Genomic DNA, 21,131 nt, shown 5'->3' with positions numbered 1-21,131 from the left:
CTTCGTAGGTGAGATCCAAACAAAAATGTGATCACACACGGTAAAACTGAACTCCCTACACTGTTGATCATCGTAGTTCTTCTGTCTGCATTGCGCCACAACCAACCTCTATTGGATCAATTGTACATGGTCTGAGTAGTGCTAGATGGCCTCTGGAGACTTCACTGCTCTCACTCCAACCTTATCCCAGCACACTAAAGATATGCATGGTCTGCCATATAGAGCTTTATACAAATCCATACCAATACTGGCATGGTAACTGTTGTTGTACGAAAACTCCGCAAGTTTCACATGCCTATCTTACTCTCCTGCCCAGTCTAGCATGTATGCTCTAAGCATATCCTCAAGCGTTTGTATTTTGCACTCTGTTTGCCCATCAATCTGTGAGTGAAACACTACTCTGAACTTCAATATAGTACCATGGGCCTTCTATAACAGGCACAAAAAATGAGACGTAAAGCGAGGGTCTCCGTCTGACACAATCTAATATGACACCCTGTGAAGTCGGATAATTTCATCCACATACAAATCTGCTAAGCTCTCCAAACTCTGGTTGACCCTGATCGGTAGAAAATGGGTACTCTTCATCAGCCGGTCCACTATCAGCCAGATGGCATCATGTTGGCGATGGGTCTTTGGTAAACTCACAATGAAGTCCATCAAGATGTCATCGCCTATCAAGTGGTTGAAGAAGTTTATCAGGTCTCTGATGCTCGATCTTTGCCTGCTGAAAGGTGAGACACCGAGACATAAACTCTGCAATGTCCTGCTTAATTCTGATTCACTAATAAATTCATTGGAGATCCTTGAACATCTTTGTAGAACTAGGGTGAACGGAATACTTAAACTTGTGGGCCTCACTTATGAGTTCCTCCCATAGTGTCTTCAGAACCCACCATCGGTCTTCAAACATGATGGTCATGTCTTCCTCACGACGAAACTACGCATCAGGCTTTTGGGCACTTATGCATAACCTCTCAAACTCCGGATCGATCGAATAAAGTTTGTCGATACGATCTATGATATCGGGTCATGCTTGCATCCCAGCACAAAGGATGGATCGGAAATCGTCTGCAAACGGCTGACACCTGACAAACTCCTCTATCAAGTCCTAACTGCGCTCAATCAGGCTGGCCATCATGACTGATGTCTTCCTGCTCAGCGCATCTGCCACTACATTCGCCTTATCAGGGTGGTAGGCAACGAAGAACTCATAGTCCTTGAGAAACTCCAACCACTTGTGTTGTCTCAAATTCAAATAACGCTATGTGAAAATATACTTAAGGTTTTTGTGATAAAAAAGGACTTCGAACTATTTTCCATACAAGTAGTGATGCCAGATCTTCAGCGTGAAGACAACAACCGCCAACTCCAAGTCATGTGTGGGGTAGTTCTCATCCACCTTCAGTTGTAGAGAAACCTACATGATGACCTTCCCGTGTTGCATCAAGACACAACCCAATCCGGTCCTCGAAGGATCACTGTACACTATGAACCCACCCATCTCAAAAGGTGAAGACAAGACTAGGGCTGAGGTCAACCTCCTCTTTAGCTCATGGAAGCTCTCCTCGCATCGAGGTGACCAGACAAACTTTACCCCCTTCTGCAACAATCGAGTCATAGGAGCAACTATGCACGAGAAGTCTTGTATGAATCGACGGTAATAGCTTGCCAATCCTAAAAAACTTTTGATTTCTAAAATTGTCTTCGGCTGCTCCCAATACAGCATTACCTCTACCTTAGCTGGATCAACCTCCATGCCCTTCTCTGAGATCACGTGGCTGAGGAACATTAATTTGTCAAGCCAAAACTCACACTTTGAGAACTTAACATACAATTTATGTTCTCTTAGTGTCTGCAACACAATCCGTAAATGCTCTCGATGCTCTTTCATGCTCTCAGAATGTCATTGATAAACACAATGACAAACAAATCCAGCTACAAATTGAAGACCCGGTTAATCAGATCCATAAATGTTGCAGGAGCATTAGTGAGTCTGAAAGACATCACCAGGAACTCATAGTGCCTATATCTAGATCTGAACGCAGTCTTCGAAACATCCTCTGCCCTGATCCACAATTGATGGTACCTAGAATGAAGATCGATCTTGGAGAACATCTTTGCCTTCCGCAACTGATCAAACAAATCATCAATCCTAGGCAAAGGATAATTGTTCTTCATGGTTACCTGGTTCAGCATACAGTAGTCTATGCAGAGTCGCATGGACTCATCTATTTTCTTGATAAAGAGAACAGATACACCACAAGGGGACGCACTCGGCCTAATAAAACCCTCATCAAGAAGTTCCTACAATTGCTTCTTCAGATCAACCAGCTCTATAGGTGTCATGTGATACGATGCACGTGAAACTGATGTCGTGCCAGACACTAGCTCGATCGAGAACTCAATCTCTCTGTGAGGCAACAAATCTGACAAATCCTGGAGAAAGACATCTGAAAACTCACAAACCACATCCAACTACTCCAAAGGTATCGCCTGATTGTCTGTCGTAGACACTGGCCAAGAACACCATACAACCCAGCTTGTGATACTTGAAGATCTTCAAAGTCGAGATGATCTTCACCTCACTCACAGGCCTAGTCGCCTGGAAGACCAACACAGACAAGTCAGCGCTTCAACAAAACCTTCTTTCCCCGACACTGAAGGGTAGCATTATGTCTAAATAACCAGTCCATACTCAGAATGGCATCATAGAAAGTCATGTCTAGTATGACCAAGTGGGTAGACAACTCATGCTCCTTAATGACCATTCAAACTGTAAGAAGATATTTACCACAACGAGTAGACACACCCATCGGAGACATCACATAGAGAATCGTCTCTAGGCTAGATGGAATGAGGTTAAGCAAACTCGCAAAAGAAGATAAAATAAATGAATGGGTAGCACCTGAATCGAATATCATACCAGCAAAATGGTTAGTGACTATGAATATACCTTCGATCAGGTCAGCCTGATCGTCCTGCTCGGTTACTGTGGTAGCGTACACTCTCCCATTCGTCCTTCATTGCGTCTGCTGCTGAGGTCTCTGCTGCAACCTGATTATATTTAGTTTGATTCAAGTTGTCGAGTTTCATACGCATTCAGTTGAATATGCCTTGTTGTTTTATATTTGTTGAATCACATACACCTGAAAATATGCATCTAAAATATATATTTTGGTTAAGATCTGCGAGTGTATGCTCATGCTGATCTCGTTTAGATCTGCCAAGTACACTTATTTTATATGGGATCAAATTTGCTGAACAACATGCATATGCTATTCTAGATCAAATATGCCGAACAACATGCATATGTTGTTCTGGATCAGATCTGTCGAATAACATGCATATTTATTTCAGTTCAAATCTGCCAAATCATATGTTTATTTTGGATCAGATCTATCGTGACACCTGCTCATGTACGTGCATATGTTTATGTTAGTTTTTATAGAGTTTTGCATATATATATATATATATATATATATATATATATATATATATGCAGACCAGCATGCATGGTTGTGTACACACGTCTATCCGACTCATGTACATGATTTCAATCATGTATATGGATCAACCAGCATGTTGTCCATAAGTATACATAGGTTTGGTCGACCCATGTCAATGTTATGAACATGTACATAGATCATCCAGCAAGCTGGTCAAGGTGTGCTTTTGGTTTGGCCAATCCATATACATGTTTGTAAACATGTACATGGATCGACCAGCATGGTATGGTACACGTTTTATTGAAGTAACTGTTTGTAAACATATACATGGATCAGCCAAAGAGCTATTACATAGTTTTGTATGCTCAGACCAACCCATGTCCATGATTATGTACATGGATCAACCAGTATGCTGAAAATGGAAATATGTATTTTTTCAGCATTGGCCGACACATGTACACGATTTTGATCATGTAAATGAATCATTTAAAGGAAAATCAGGTTTTTGACAAGCTCGATTTTGCCTTTGGATCAAACTTAAACCAACCCAAATCCATCTAGTTTTTATTTTCATGGACCAACTTAAATTTTTTTTTATAGACAAGCTGGAGGACAATCTCAGTGTAACCTTTAAAAAACAATCTTTATTGTTCAGAACCAAATCTCTCAATAAATGCAACCAAAATGGCATTTTCCTTATGCGAACAGTTTCTTTAACAACTCAAAAAAGGTGCAAATCCAAAGACATTATATGGATGCTTACAATTACATGCATCAAAATTCACTCTTGTGCCTTCAAAAAACAAGCCTTGTGGCTGTTTCTATTGATTATTGTATGACCTCTTCATTATGTGTATTATATTTGTACATTAGCAGAATTCAATATTATGACTATTTATAAAGCCAACCTTCATTACAGTGGTCAAAAGGAATAAATAAATGGTAGTACATCACATGGCTCCAAAGCATACATTTGCACACTGCTGATCATTTCAGCAAAAGGAGGCCTCAATTCTGCACCATGTCACTGTTCGACTTGCACTTCCCAAGAAAGGAAAGGAGTAAATTGAATAAAGAATGAAGGAGATGAGCTTCATAAAAACCATGCCCCATCTCAAATCTTCAAGAAGAGGCATCTCTAATTCTCTAATGGCCGCAACAGCAAACAGCCATCAGCAGGTTCTGAAAATGCTTCCTATAATAGAGAGAGATGATGCTGCAGAGTGGTACCCCAATTCTTAACAATGGCTATAATAACATTCCAGCTAGAAATTCACAAAAACCTTAAACACTTCTTGTATCAGCAACCAGCTGCTTTAAGAAAATTATCGTATGGGCTTGATGCAGGAAGTCTAAAGAAAGGAGATGGATTCTGGCATTCGGTTGAGAAGAAGAGTGAAGCAACTTCACCAGCTGACTTGTTTGGTTTTACTGTGATATTCTCCTCAGTGAAAGGTTGAACAGTCTGCAGATGCAAATACTTGTATATGTAAAAACAATTGAATAAGAAAAAAAGAAGCAAAAAGCAAATGGACGCATGTACCTTTTGAAGGACCTGATCTACTTGCCAATAAGGTAGTCTCGCTTCTTCAAAACCTTGCACTGAGCTGAAAAGTGAAAATTCCACTGTCTGATCAATGTTCATGAAGGTGGACATTTTCTGCTGTTTTCCCAACATGACGGCCTCACACTTGTTGGCCATCTCATTAAACGGCATATCAGGCATAGCTGACACTGAAAGTCTTCCCACTTGTGCTGCTGTCTCCAAAACCTGCAAACATTTCATAGTCTTGAATAAATATATAAAATTGCATTTAGAAAAATTCATGTTCAGGAAGAAGATTTAGATAGTCCTGTGATTAGTGAAATGGGCACCTCACTAGGTGATTTAGGGGATGACATAACTAGTATCAGATGAGCATCACAATTTCAGGTTTGAAAACAAATCTGACCAGGCATATTCAGCATGTGCACCAAAGACACCTTAGACCATGTCCTGAGTTTGTCATGCCTACCTTGTGCCCTATTCAGCGCGCGCACTCACACGCACACACATTCATTTATGGTTAGATCACTATGACATCCAAATGATTTTTTTTTTTCATGAAACTAACCTTAAAGATGTGATTTACATGGTCTGGTTAGTGAGAATCGGCTCTTGAATCGTCCAGTTATGATCATAACTTACAATGGCACACTCTTGATTTATGTAGATATGCTAAAAGTAAAAATTAACCTTTGCCCTTTGGACAATGCTTAGCTATTATATTTATTATTTTCATGAGCTAAAGTTGACTCCAAAATGATGCTTTGGGTTATTTTTAACCCATTCTCATCTTCATGAATTGTCAGCCCTATATTTTTTCACCATCTTGGGAAATGAATTTTATGGCATATTTCAGATGATTAAACCTATTAACATAGTAATTAATCATGTCCAACACATCTATACTGTTAGATTTTTGGCATCTAGATCCGTGCAAACAAGGTGTACCACCATATAGTATCATGGTTCAGCAACACAATCCTCTCTCTCTCTCTCTCTCTCTCACACACACACACACACACACACACACATATCCCAGTAACAACAGTTTTTTCATCAAGATTCATTCTAGGCTCTAAATCTTTTCATTTTATTGCACTTTGTTCTTTAACTCTTTTTCAAGGTCTTAGTACATTTCATCAAAATGTCTTAACATAGTCCTTATTTCCTTACAATTATAGACTTGTAGAGTTTTGTGAAATCATACATTTATATAATTTATCTGTCAGATATACAGTGTTGTATATGTACTGTACCATACGATACAATACATTATATTGCAATATTAACTCCAAGCAACACGATACACAACATTGAATCATTATGTAAAGATTAGCATGCCATATCAGCTGCTACCAAACTATACTGGGTTGTATTATATTTTTACTGTATGATACAGCCCATGCATATGAGTCAATACCAGTCAGGAACCTAAAGTTCCATAAAGTTTCTAGTGACCAGATAAAAAGGCATCCAACTGTCTTGGGCCAACTTTTCATGTTAAAGGGGTCGTTTTGAATTCATTTTTGCATCTAGAACACAGAACAATTTGTACAAGATTTATCCATGAACCAAACCTTGCATGCTATATCCAACCTTAGGAAGGTTAGATCCATTCAAATAAAGGCGAGTTCCTTGTTTTTTCAAGAAAGAAGAGGGTCCTAAAATGCAAGGACGAATTCCAATTTATGTTGTTTGAAGGAATTTTGCATAAATATCTTGTTTTTGAAAAATGGCATTTTCAATAGACTCAGCTCGCGAGCTTTGCATTCAGATCTAAGAAAATAATCGATTAGTTAACCTAACTGCTGTAAGTATTATGAGCCAAAGATTCTTGGATGAGTATCTCAAATTAAATGAAGCATCATTTGGCCATTACAAGGCAAAATGTTGCCCACACACCTCTAAAAGATTGTCACAAGCTGCTAGATGGTAGATGAATTGAGAAGAAATTTGTTGCAGAAAAATCAGAGGAAGAAAATGAAAAAAAAAAGTCATAAAAATGAAAGGTTGAAATATATCTCAACCATGAAAAGAGAAGCTGGCTGGAAGTATTGTATAATCCATGGTATGCCCTAGCTATTGATGCTAAGGAGAAGTGATTAAGAGAATAACATAAGAAGATGAGATGATAACACAATGTTGAGAAATTAGGCTTTGTTCCTTTTCATTATCGGTTAACTATTCACCCTAAAATAAAGAATACAAAGGGTTGATAGGAGTCCAAAATACCCCCAGTATAAGTAACTATTACATATACACCTAATACTTGTATAAGTAACAAAAAATACCTCAGGATATTTACTAAAGACAAAATAGCCCCTCTATTACATCTTTAACTTCCTCAAGCTGGGAAAAGATGTCAACCATTCTCAACTTGTTTGTAATTTCTAATACATTTGATTCTTCAATCGTTAATGAAGATGTCCTCTGGTTCAAGTTGAGATCTTACATGTATTCATTGAAAGAGCTTGAATTTGATACTCACAAATAAAGTGGCAAACAATATCTATATGCTCATTCTTTTTATGATAAGCTGGATCAGAGGCTATAAAGATGGTCACTCCATTATCATAGTAGAGTGTCATTGGTAGCTTCACATCTTCTCAACCTTAGTGAGAAATAGATTTCAACATAACTCTACATAAATCCCAACAGCCATTGCTCAGTATTCTACCTTGGGACTGGATCAGAACATCACTCTTTGTGTTTTGCTTCTCCACAAGACTAGGTAACCATTATTAAAAGCGCAGTAGCTTAATGCTGATCCTTGATCTTCCATAGATCATGCCAATCAGCATCAGTATATACATCTATATTGCAATGTCCATTATTCTTGCATTGAAGTCCTTTCCAAGAGATCCTTTTTACAAATCTTAAAGTTTTGCACATCACATTCATGTGTGACTAAAGTAAAGCACGCATATATTTACTTACTGCATAAGATACATCAGGACTAGTAATATTTAAATATATAAGCTTTGTTTACTAGTCATTGATACGTCCCAAAATCTCTAAAGTCTAAACCCTTATTGTAAGACTCGTGGTTTTTTAAAACAAAAAAGTGTTTTGGATCCAGGTTGGATCCGGGTCTTTACCCCCCGCCGCCCCCTCGTCTCCTTCCTGACCCTCTCTCCCACCCCCCTCTCTCGACTCTTCCCTGAGCACCCGAAGCGCGACCCGACCCCCCCGGATGCCGCTGCCCGGCCCCGACCCTCTCGTCTCTCTCTCTCAGCAACTCCCCCCCCCCCCCCCCTCCACACACACACACAGACACACGCGCGCGCGATTTCTCCCTGAGCCACACCAAGCCCCCGATGGGCTCACTGAGCCCCGACCTCCCCTTGTTCCTCCAACGCTGCCCCCTCAGGTACGCCGCTCTTCCCTACTCCCTCTTACCTCTTCCCTCTCCTTCTCGGAAGTGGTGGCACCACCACCCTGTCAGAAGCAGCGGGACCACTCGGGTGTTGCTGCTCCCTTTTCGGAGTTGGCGGCACCACTTGGGTGCCACCTCTTCCTCCTTTGTGTTTTCTTGATGGACGAAAGAGGAAGGGCCAGCCTCCCTCCTCTTCCTCTAGTGTTTATGTCGGCCAGCAGAGGGTCGACACCCTCTGCTCTCTGTGTGTTTTTTTCTGGCAGGAGGGCAATAGGCACGATCGCCGCCCCCTCTCTCTCGTGTGCTGCGTAGTGGGGCAGACCACCACCGTCTGCACCTTCCTTCTGTGTTCAGCCGAACAGCGGCCAGGCACCCCTACCACTCCCTCTCTTCTTGGTGTTTTAGCCTGACAGCATGCCTGCCACCCTGCTTCCTCCTCATCTACATTTTTCGGTTGGATAGTAGGCTGACCACCCTACTGCACCCGGCTTCGCTTCTCTCTCGATTTCACTATTGCGAGCTGCAGCCACCCCCGTGCCAGTTGGTCGTGGTCCCCGTTGATGCTAGAGTCGGGCCCTCACTACCACCTATCCCACCATGATGAAGAACGTAGCCAAATGTGATACTTGATGTGAATTGTAGAAAAAGACTTTCGACCTTTCCACTTGTTGAAGGACCGAGCAAGGCTCTGTCCTGTCACAAGGTTGGGATCAGGCCAGGCTCGTCCAGTGTTTTAAAACTCGCCGAAGTCAACTCGTTGACTCGGCTCGGCTTGGCCCTCCAATGAGTCAACCCAGCAAGGCAAACTCGGTTTGCCAAAACTCGTGCTTGACTCAGGCGAGTTCTGGGATGTTTGAAATTTGATTTTTGAGTTTCAAATTACAGTTTCGAAATATATAAGTACATATATTTTAACAAGGGTTACGCCCAGATTTTGTATAAAAAAGAAAATAGAAATCATTTAAAGATAAAAAATCATTTAAATCCATAGAATAAAATCGCCTATAGGAACTAGGAAGTCACATTTAGGTTTCATCATCCATTTGTTATGTGAACAAGCATTGTACAGATTCAAATATTAGTAGTCTTTTTATAGTTGTGCCATTAATATATTTCCTGCATAGTTTTCATACATGAGAAAATTGCTTATTTATGTTGATATTGGCCATTCTGTAAACTTTCAATATGCACATATATCCCTATTTTACATTTATGGATTTGTTAGAGAGGGAATTGAAACTTTTAAAACAAGCTAGCATATATGATTGGCCATTTTAGGAACCGTAGGTAGTAGTAGACTGAACTCGTGGTGACTACATCCTCTAATTCAAGTCATGAATTAGTCAAAGTGCTTGTATAGATATCAAATTCAAGCAAACCTCTATAGCTCTTTGCAGTTTTTATATTCTTACAAACATTTGGAGACTATATGTTTACTCAAAAACATGGTTTGAGACAAATTATATATTGTTTTTCTTTTCAAATCAAAAGTTCACAAAGCCCGGTCCGAGTCACCGAGTTGACCCGCCGAGTCACGAGTCAATAAAGAATGAGTCGAGTTCCGAGTCACGGGTTTTAAAACCTTAGGCTCGGCTGAAGCCGCAACCCACCCTGCGTCCCTTTGTTGTACCCGAGCAGCAGGAGCTACTGCCTATTGTTGTCTCAAGTCAGGCCAAACCAAGTTAGCTTGATTCGATCCAGCTCCCCCGAGTCGGCTCGGGTGCACCGAGTCTGACTCGGTTCCTCCAAGCCCGATTCGATCTAGTTTGTTCAAACTGGATTCAAGTTCGACTGTTGCGACGTAATCGTCGTCGCCTTTCGTCAAAATCTAAGAACTTAACACAGTGCAATCAATTGCAGCATACCACTTTGGCACAATAGACGAGACATGTTTACCGAGGTACATGCCTTTAAAAATCTACGTTGTAATGTACATAGGCTCCTGCTTACGCAATTTATTTAGCCGATGTATGGTTTTGTGCATCGTGTATTGCTTACGCAATCTATTTAGCTGATGTACGGTTTCGTATATCGCGCATTGCTTACGCAATTTATTTAGTCGATATACGATTTTGTACATTGTGCATTGCTTACATAATTTATTTAGCCGATGTACGGTTTCGTACATCGCACATCGCTTATGCAATTTATTTAGCTCGATATGTGGTTTGCACATCGGATCTTGCTTTATGTCATTTACTTTGCCACCACGCTACAATGTGCACAGGCTTATGCTTTAATATATATGTATTCTATATACATATATATAACTTTGTAAAGTACACAATTTTCTGTACTCCTTTTTACTTTGTATTATGCTTGCATTTAAAGACGTGGATTTGTGCATCATCGCCAAGTCTTTACTTTTAAAAAGGATTTCACATGCGAGTTTTCAAGCTCATACTTTTTGTTGTCTCGAAAAACAAAACCAAGTATTTGGCGTATGCATATTTGCAATCGAGCTTTTCCCTCAAATTTGCGTAATGGAAAGGCATCAACTACATAGCCCTAGGTGGTACGTATGTCCGGTCCTTCATTTTGGTATATGAAATGACTCGAATATTCCCGACCTAAAGCATGGGACTTTGAAATTTATAAATGATGTTGGGGTTTCTTTCTGAGAAACTGATATCCCTCTCATCATAGTGGTACTATCAAACATGCATAGCATGTTAGTACTACGATGATTACATGAGAGGTTTATGGTAACCTCATAACGTGCAAATGCACAATGATAAAAATGAAATCACATAAATGGTGATGATTGCCTTCACAGACAAGATGCTCGAGTTGGTTTAAAAGACCAGAGCATGTAGAATGGGTCGTCAATTAAAATAGGACCTGACATACCCATTCATCTCTTTGGTTTCGTCAAGGGAGAGGATGAGATGATACAAAAACTCCGATGGACAGGTTGTTAACAATTACGCTACTCGAGTAGCAATTGAACTCGATGTCCTAGGTCATCGAAGTTAGGAGACTGGGCTACCAAAAATTATCCTAGGTGGTAGATCCCAATGACTTCTACAGAAGTATGGATGCAACCCCTTAAACAAGTGGCCTCTAGGGAATTCTCTCTCGGTCATTGGTCGTCCCCTTAGAAGCGGACTCAGCTAGTTGTAACAAACCCTCGAGCAGTCTCAGTTGTTTCTACGTTTCTCCTGTCCGTACCCTCAGGACAGTTAATATCAAAACAAGATTATCATGCTCATTTTGCTTATTCTAAATTGCACATCACGAAAGGAACTACACATATGTTAGTTTTGTTCTGAATTTTGATATTTATGCACCTACCAGATTTTTATAAGTCTGGCCCATTTTATGGGGTACAAGTGATGATTAGGTCGATACGGCAGATGTGATGACATGATGATATCAAGATCCCACTCTTTTTCTAACGTTTCATTCCTGAGCATGTTTTTATAATTTTGCATAAGGGTTTCCTTTGAAAATTCCTCTTTTGTATAAACTTTAAATTATCAAAAACCTTGTTTTAAATCTATGTGGTTTCAATGCTTATATGGAGATACTAATTTATTATGTAAAGGAAGGTTCGCCTGTAATGCGCCCAAGGACCCTTGACTTGCTATTTCAAACATCATTTTTTGTTGAACTGCCATTTTAAACTCTGAAAAAGGATTAATTACAAAGCTTTCAAATTTTTCCTAAAAAGTTACAAGTTCGAAATTTTGGGGGCATTACACTTATTCAGATTTAGGTCTCATTTTATAGTTGGGTTCAATATGAGCATCCATTACTCTAAAACCCAGCAGCCTAATATTTTTAAGGAGGTCCCAGCACACATTTTCATTAGATGAGTATCATGCCTTTGCACAATTGAAGAACTTCAATCCTAAGACAGTAGTGAAGAGGCCTCAAGTCTTTAATATCAAATTCTTCATGTACTCTCTCTTTGAACCCTTTTATTTCCTCTTCACCATCTCCTCTAGTAAGAAAAAGAAGGATGCATCTAGGTCAAGTTCCAGGCAAAGACAAATCCATAGAAAAATCAGATGTTCCCCTTTGGTACTATTCCATAGTTGTAGTTAAGTAGGGCTTGCGTTCCATCGATTCACACTTGGGTTGGTGAATTTTCTATATGTTCACATATGTGAATAGAAAGTGAGTTCATTTATGGAGTTGTATTTAGTACTTCTCTCTGAAAAAACAGCACAACCAATAAGCAATGTGTTAGGGTCACATTAGACGTCTTTTATTTGCATAGTCGTAAACCACAAATTCACCTAACAAGAACTCTTTCACTTCTTCTGTTTGGTTGACATCCGGGTCTCAATCGAGGGTTACTTGACTAGAGGCATATGTGATTCAACTAGTGCATGCCAACAATATAAGCAATAAGGAATGGACCTGTCCCCATGACCGAGCTACGATCATTTCTTGGCCTTGTGAACTAATATTGTTGGTTCATCATTGGATCCCCTAGGAAGCCCATCAAAGCTGGTGGTTAGGCAAGCGCCAAATTACTTGGGGCATCTTTGGCTTTATGAGAGAAAGCCTGCTAAAGAAATGAATCTTTTTTATCTTACCCTATCCAGCAGAGTAATAGCATAGTGAGACTCTATTCACAGTCTTGTCCACTGCCCCTTCCAACTCCTACAAAAAGATAATGATTCTCATAATCAAATTGAATGATGGCCTTGCTAAACAACTCAAACCATGTTACAGGGGATTGTTAACTTCTTCTTGGGTTTGTACACTTTCAGTTCATCCCCTTTTGGCTAGATACAAAAGGAAGTGACATATAAACATCTTGACAAAAAATTTTCATGTAAAAAATCATACTTTGCATTCAATCGATGCAAAATTCAATCGAGCATGATGGAATTATGCATATTGATGATTCTAGTGACTCTTTAAATTGTGATGTGCCAAATCATGATATTTAAACTTATTTTAGAAGAACTATCGAGAATCCTCCATGTGCACGATAAGTATTCAAAAAACCAATCGTGTGAAGAACCTAGTGTGAGAAAATCCAATCGAACCTATAGACCTTCCGATAGGTTTGTGTCCTATGAGTCTTTTCACCAAGGTATAAAGCTTGTCCTATGTCAATTCACTCTTTTCATGAACCCTCAACCTACAATGAGGCCAAAGTTATTCCTAAATGGGTAGATGCCATGAACTTAGAATTGGGAGCCCTGGAAAAAGCAAAACCTTGAGAAATTCATCTTTACCTATAGAGAAAAAGACTAAGATGTAGGTGGGTTTATAAGGTTAAAACTAAGGGGGGTAGATCTTTAGAAAGATATAAAGCTAAGTTATTGGCCAAAGGTTCCTCTCAAGAATATGAAATTGATTACAAGAAAACCTTTGCACCAGTAGCACACATGACTAGTGTAAGAACCTTTATTGCCTTAGCATCCATTAGGAAGTAGCGTGTCTACCAACTATATGTTCTTGAATGGTGACCTAAATGAGAAAGTGTACATGGATCCTCTTGCTGGTCTTGAGAAAGAGAAAAAAAAATCTTCGTTTGAGAAAAGCTTTATATGGGCTTAAGAAGACTCCTAAAGCTTGTTTTGATAGATTTAGCAAAGTTATGTTAAATTTGGGTTAGAGATCTTGTTATATTGACACTGCTATTTTTGTCAAATATACAAGTTCTAACATTGTTATTCTTTTATTGTAAGTGGACGATATGATTATTACATGAAGTGATAAAAAGGGAGTTGATGAAATCAAAATAATTTTTAAAAAACATTTTGATATGTCTGATCTTCGTTTTTTGAGATATTTTAGGTATAGAAGTGTCTTACTCTCCCAAAGGATATATTTTATCTCAAATGAAGCTGACTAGAGATACTATTACCAAATCAGAAATCTCAAATGACAAGAAAGTAGATACGTCGGAGGTTATCAATATGAAACAAAGATTGGAAGATGAAACTCTTCTTGAAGATCCAACACCATACTGACAATTAATCGGATCTCTAACTTACTTGTCTATTACGAGACCGGACATTGCTCATACTATTCATTCAGCAAGTCAGTTTCAGCATGCACCAACCATGGTACATATAAGTGCAGTTTTGAGGATAGTTATATCAGAAATATCATGTCCAAAGGGATTTTCTTATCTTCTTCTTTAGAGTTAATTGTTTATACTGATGCAAATTGAGAAGAAAATCCTAATGATAGAGTCTCAACTACTGAATTTTGTGTGGTTTTAGGTGACTCTAATATCTTGGAGGTGCAAGAAGAAAGAGAACATCTTTTTATCATCAACAAGTTGAATATCGTGCTATAGCAACTACAACTATGGAGATTATTTGACTAAGAAGTCTTCTCAAAGATACGAGAGTCGACATTTCTAGTCCTTCGAAGATGTGCTGTGACAACAAAAGTATTATCTACACTGCGAGCAATCAAACATTCCATGAACGAACCATCATATAGAGATGGATTGTCACTATGTCAGAGAAGAATTTTTTATAGGAATAATTGAGTTGCCCTATGTAGCTTTCGAATGTCAACTGTCGAATTCGTTTACTAAGGCCTTACCTTCACCTCGTTTTATTTCTCTTCTTGTTAAACTTTCGGTTATCACACTGTAAGTTTGAGGTGTTAAGTTGTATAGGTATATATATTTGTATGCATACGTATGTACATATATGTGTATATATATATACATATTTTCAACTGTTTTGTAAATATAAAGGTTATGCCTATTAGGGGCATTTTAATCGTTTACTAATGTGTAACAGGTGGTGCCCATTAGGGGCACTTTTTCTTTTTTTTATTTTCTTTCTTATTTTTTCTTATTTGGTGTTCTAGCCGTTGGGACTAGCCCAATGGTTAGTTGGCTAGCCCTTTTTGGTGGTATTCGCTATAAAAAGGGGATCTCTCCCTTGTTATTTCAATGCTTTTCTTAAGCATTTTTTTAGTGAATAAAGTCATTTTTTATAGTGTTGTGCTCTCTTGTGCTTGCCCATTAGAGGCTATTATGTGTGTTTTGAACTCTTGTACTTGCCCTTGAGTGGCTTATGTATTGTCCCTTAGTGGACTAGTGCTGATGCACCTTTTTGTTTCTTGTGTGCCCTTGGTGGCTTTATCATTGTACTCCTTGTTTCATTACAACATATATTGTTCAAGGTAATTTCACTGTGAGGGTTTTTCTCGGAGAGATTTTCAAAAGTTAGTTTTTTGTCAAGAAAATCTTGAGAGTTTAAAATTTTGTAAGTGATGTGATAAGGAATTATTGTTCGATTTATAATGAAACCAAATGTGCACAAATACAATGCCATTAAGGGCTACAAAGAGTGCACAAACACAAAAGCCTCTAATGGGCAAAATACAATAAGCCACAAGGGTTAGCACAATCAACTCACAAAGAGTATAAGAGAAATATAGATAACACACAAAATATTTAAAAATAATATCTATTGAAAATGCTTGAGACAACCATACCACAAGGGGATTACTCCCTTTTATATAGAGAAGAGAGGCCATATAAAGCCCTTGGGAACCACCTCAACAGCTATAATGGCTAAAGACCATTATTGTAATGAAACCAAATGTTGCTCCTAATGGGCAGCTACTATTATATTAAATAAAAAAGACTAAAATGCCCCTAGAGGACATTATTAATTACATCATAATATAATATATAGACATGTATATATATACATATATAAATATGTATATATTTTAACACCCTCCCTCAAACTGACGAGGAGATGACAATGCTTTGGTGAAGAAATCCACAAGTTAACATTCTGATGTGACATAGGGAAGTTCAATAATGCCTTTCAAAAAATCATCACGAACATAATGAAAATTCATCTCTATATGCTTTGTTTGTTCATGAAAGGTGTGGTTGCTAGCAATGTAGATCGTGATTTTGTTGTCGCAATACATCTTTGAAGAAGTAGAGATGTTGACTCACATGTCTTTAAGCAAACTCCACAACCATACAATTTCAGTGATAGTGGTCACCATTGTTGTATATTCAGCTTCGGTGGAAGACAGTGACACCTTTTATTGTTTCTTACATCTTCATGATATCAATGAATCACCAAGAAAAATACAATATGCTATGGTAGAAATACGATCATTTGGGTTACTACCCCAATAAGAGTCAGTATAAGCAATTAAACTAGGAGGTGAAGAAGAGGATAAAAAAACCCCATTTGTCACTGTCTCATTCAGATATCTGACAATGTGCATGACAACTGCCATGTGAATAGTGGTAGATGCATATTGAAATTGACTTGCACTGTGAACCACATGTGATACATCTGGCCTAGTGATGGATACTTATGTAAGATACCGAATCAACTGACAATAAGGAGTAGAATCTTCTAAAGGAGTTCCATCAATGGCCCTCATCTTTGCATTGATCACTTTTGGAGTATCCACCTTCTTTTCGTCAATTAGTCTAGATTTTTTTCAAGAACATTTTTAATTGATTCAATGCCTTTCTTATCACTTCCAATGATAATCATATCATTAACATATAATAACAAAATAGTTATACTACTTTTATTTCTAACAAAAATAGTAGTGTCGGTATAACAAGAAACAAATCCACTATCATTAACAATTTTACTAAAATAGTCATACCAAGCCTTTAGAGCTTGCTTAAGACCACAGAGTCTTTTTAAGTTTAACAACTTTTGCTTTTTTAATATCAAACCCAAGTGGAAGATCCATATAGACTTCTTCATAAAGATCACTATTTAGAAAGCATTTTTTGACATCTAATTGGCAAATAGGCCAATGTTTGATGAATATTAAGACAATTAAGGTCCTAACACTAGTCATCCTAGCAACAGGGGCAAATGTTTCATCATAATTAATACCATACTCCTATGAATATCCCATTACAACTAGCCTAGCTTTATATCTTTGTAAAGAGCCATCACTTTTGGTCTTTACTTTATAAACCCATCAACTCCCAATAGCGTTTTTTCCCAATAATAGATTTACTTATTCCCATGTGTTGACTTTGCTAAGAGCTTCTAATTCTAATTTCATAGCATCTACCCAATGTAAAATGTTGTCTGGATTCATGGAAGTTAGAGAGTTCATGAAAGGCATGGAGCAACATCAAACAAGCCATATATCTCAGGGAAAAAGATAAGACACTAACCTTTGAGGAGGCCTAGAAATTCTAGGAGTTTTTTCATATAAAGATTCCTCTAGATGTTCTTCTAATGGAAGATTTTGTAAATAAGCTTCAAAAGCATTTTGACGACTTTCCCCTTCACACCAGATATACACATAAGCTTCATTAGAGTTCTCATTAAGGGAGTTATCCCGATCAAAGGAATTATCCCTATCAATATCAAGAGAGATAGTCTCATCACCACAATCAGTTAATGCTTCAGAATTATTTTTAGGTAATAAGTCAAAAAGAAATGAGTAATCAACTTCCTCCTAAGGTTCATTTTGATCTTCTAGAAATGTCACATTTCTTGAAATGTAAAGTTTGTTACTTTTAAAATCATAATGTCAATATCCTTTTTTTATTTTCACATACCCTATGAAACTATGTAGTCAAAAGCGCCAACTAATCAGGCTAGTCGCTAAGGAACCTAGGAATTGGTTAAAAAAATGGCACTTTTCCAACTAAGCGTTGACTAGGCACCTAACTTTCCCTTGTGCCTAGGTGTGAGGGCAAGAAAGTCCTTTTTTTGCTTTTTAATACAAAAAGACGAGAGGGGAGGGGAGGGTTATAAAACCCTTCCCCTTTTGCTCTCTCGTTTTCTCTCTACTCGCTCACTCTCGCAGTCGCAGCCTCGCGACGTCGCCCTTTCCCACCCTCACCGCACTGTTGTCGCCCTTAGGTATGCATGCTTCTCCCTCCCCCCTCCCCCCCCCCCCCCCCCCCTTCTTCTTCATCCGCCTCTTCTCTCCCCCTTCCTTTGTGTCTTCTTCTTCTCCTCTCTTTGTCTCTCTTTCCCCCCCTGCCCGCTTCTACTTCTTCCTCTGCCTCTTTTTTTTGTTCTCCTCTCTCTATGTCGCTCTTTCTCTCTCCCCCTTCCTCTGCCTCTTCTTCTTCCTCTCCCCCCCCCCCTTCCTTTACATCTTTTTCTTCTTCTCCCCCCTTCCTCCGCTTCTTTTTCTTCTCCTCTCTCTTTCTCTCTTCCTGACTCTTCTTCTTCTCCCCCCTTCCTCTGCCTCTTTTCTTCTTTTTCTTCTTCTTCTCTCTCCCTTCGCCTCTTCTTTTTCTTCTCCTCTCTCTCTTTCTCTCTACCTGACTCATCTTCTTCTCCCCCCTTCCTCTACCTCTTATTCTTCTTCTTTATCTGTATCTCTCTTTCTCTCTCCCCCTTCCTTTGCCTCTTCTTATTCTTCTTCTCTCTTTGTCCCTCTTTGTCTCTGTCTCACTCCCCCTTCTCCCGCCTCTTCTTCTATCCCCCTTCGTTTGCCTCCTCTTCTTCTTCATCTCCTCTCTCTTTGACTCTCTCCCCCTTTCTCTGCCTCATCTTCTTCTTCTTCTCTCTTTATTTTTTGTTGTAATTGCACCTGTAGTTGTAATTGCTCTGTCCCTATTTTTCTGTTGTAATTGCTCTGTCCCTTATTTTTGTTGCTACTGATTTTGTGACCGTGTTGATTGAACTTATTAACTTATTACTTATTACTAATAATTTAGTATTCATGTAATATGTATATGTTTTTTTTCTTCTAAATTGTGTATTTTATTGAACATTTTTATCTGGGTGAGTTTAGTATTACTCATTATACATATTTGTTATGTGAGTATATGTAAATTATGTAATCGTGTACTTGTTTGATTCTTTTATTGTATATGTATGCATAATAGTTAATTGTACATCATATACAAATGCAATATATATATTATATATATGATTATGTGATTCTAATATATTTTTGGTTCTTTTAAAATTTGATTTTTTGTGTGATAGAATAACCAATGGGGCTGTCATCAGCTAGTGCAAGTGCTTCTATTTCAGCTGTTCACAATCAAACAATCGAGAAATTTAAGAAGAAGTCAAAGGATCCGATATGGGAGTGGGCCTTTTGCAAAGACAAGAACGATCTAAATTTTGTAACATGGAATCTTTGCTTTGAAACACATTCTGGAGGGATATACATAAAAGAAAAAAGTTTCAGACTACGTGAATCCTTCTAAGAGGAAGAAGGATGAAAAGAATGAAAGAATCACAGTATACGAAGGAAGATCAGTTAATATGCTTGGAAGTGAAGAATCAAAATTAAAAGTAGAGGCGTATAATGTAAGTGGTTTTGTCTTGAGACCACCACAGCCTAAAGGACCACTAGATGGATATATTTGAACCGGTCTAAAAAAGAAAAAACAATCAACAAGGATTACAGGGACAAAGAAAACGACGATAGAAAATCGATATAAGAAGAAAGGGAACCTATATGTGAGTACACCAATAGATGGTATTACCAAGCTGGAATTGCATTCATTGCTGCAAGATTGCCAAGTTTTCATACAATGATTGAGGCAATAGGGCAGTTTGGTCCCGGACTAAAACAACCATCATATCATGAGCTACAAGAGTCATTATTGGAGTAATGAGAACAAATGAATTTTTAACATCATACAAGCAACATTAGGCTAAATATAGGTGTTCCATAATGTCAGATGGGTAAACTGACACAAAAGAAATGACACTCATCAATTTTCTTGTTATGTTTTTAAGGTCAGTGGATGCATCTAAACATGTAAAAGATGTAAACTTATTATACAAGTTATTGTATGATGTAGTTAAGGAGGTGGACCCAGAAAATGTAGTTCAAGTGATCATAGATAATGCCTCGAATTATGTCGAGGCAAGTAAGATGCTGATGATTGAGTTCCCTCATTTGTATTGGACTCCGTGCACTGCACATTGCATTGATTTGATGCTAGAGGACATAGAAGAATTACCTAAATTAAAAGGTGTTTAAAAAAAACAAAGGAGTTAGTGGTATATATATATACTCATGGCCAATCATTGCATTTGATGAGAATGTATACGAAAAAAGAGCTATATAGGCCAGCCGTGACGTGTTTTGCTACAAGATTTTGACTCTTCAAAGCTTGTGTGAATAAAAAAGGAGTTAAGATGTATGGTTCAAGGGGAGGAATGGCTCAAGTCTAGTGTTGCAGGTACTGTTGGTGGGAGGAGATATCAAAGAATAATCTTGCAAACTAAATTTTGAAAGAGTAAGTCAAGCTTGCAAAATAATGGGTCCTTTAGTTGAGGTGTTTCACTTGGTTGATACCGATGAAAAACTGGACATGGGATATATATATGAGAAGATGGACCGTGCAAAAGAGCAGATAAAGGTAGATTGTAATTTATAAGTTATTGAATTTATTAAATTAATTTTTTTGATCTTTTTATGCATTGATTTGTAGTACTGGGTCTCATTACTTGATAAGTAAACTTGAAGCACAAGGAAACACAATATGGTCATATTTGGGAGCTATATAGTCAAAGGTGCTGACTAGGTGCCTATTCAGGCTAGTCGGAGGAAAAACTAGGAATCGGTCGGATTCCTAGTTTTTCCTCTTCAGGGGTACCAATTTTCCCGCCTAGGCGCCTAGTCGGTCCTTGCCTAGGTGAAAAAATTGGTACCCTGCAACTTGTTATGTTCATTTTTTGCTTTTTTTAATTAATTTGTTATGTGTGTTTGTTTATGTAGATGTAACATTGAATTGTTATGTGTGTTTGTTTATGTATGTAGATGTGTCTTAATTTTTTGTCATGTTTTGTAATATCCTAGGATTTCTAAGTTATCCAATATATTCCAGTTG

At 38.2% G+C, this 21,131-nt stretch overlaps 1 protein-coding gene across 1 annotated transcript in view; it reads right to left on the bottom strand.

The window, feature by feature from the left end:
- Positions 1 to 4,255: 4,255 nt before the first annotated feature.
- The window catches only part of LOC149828024 (protein SEMI-ROLLED LEAF 2-like), a 46,782-nt gene continuing 29,906 nt past the window's right edge, over positions 4,256 to 21,131 (bottom strand). Inside the window, exons 19-20 of the mRNA XM_090018321.1 lie at positions 4,993 to 5,220; positions 4,256 to 4,914 (exon numbers count right to left, since the gene is read on the bottom strand). Coding sequence (XP_089874447.1) covers positions 4,750 to 4,914; positions 4,993 to 5,220 — 393 coding nt within the window. The 3' untranslated portion in view covers positions 4,256 to 4,749. The remainder of the gene's footprint in view (positions 4,915 to 4,992; positions 5,221 to 21,131) is intronic.

This window comes from Nuphar pumila, chromosome 10 (genome assembly GCF_984573655.1).
Source record: "Nuphar pumila chromosome 10, dmNupPumi1.hap1.1, whole genome shotgun sequence".
Lineage (NCBI taxonomy): Eukaryota > Viridiplantae > Streptophyta > Magnoliopsida > Nymphaeales > Nymphaeaceae > Nuphar > Nuphar pumila.
This window is presented reverse-complemented; position numbering and strand designations above follow the sequence as displayed.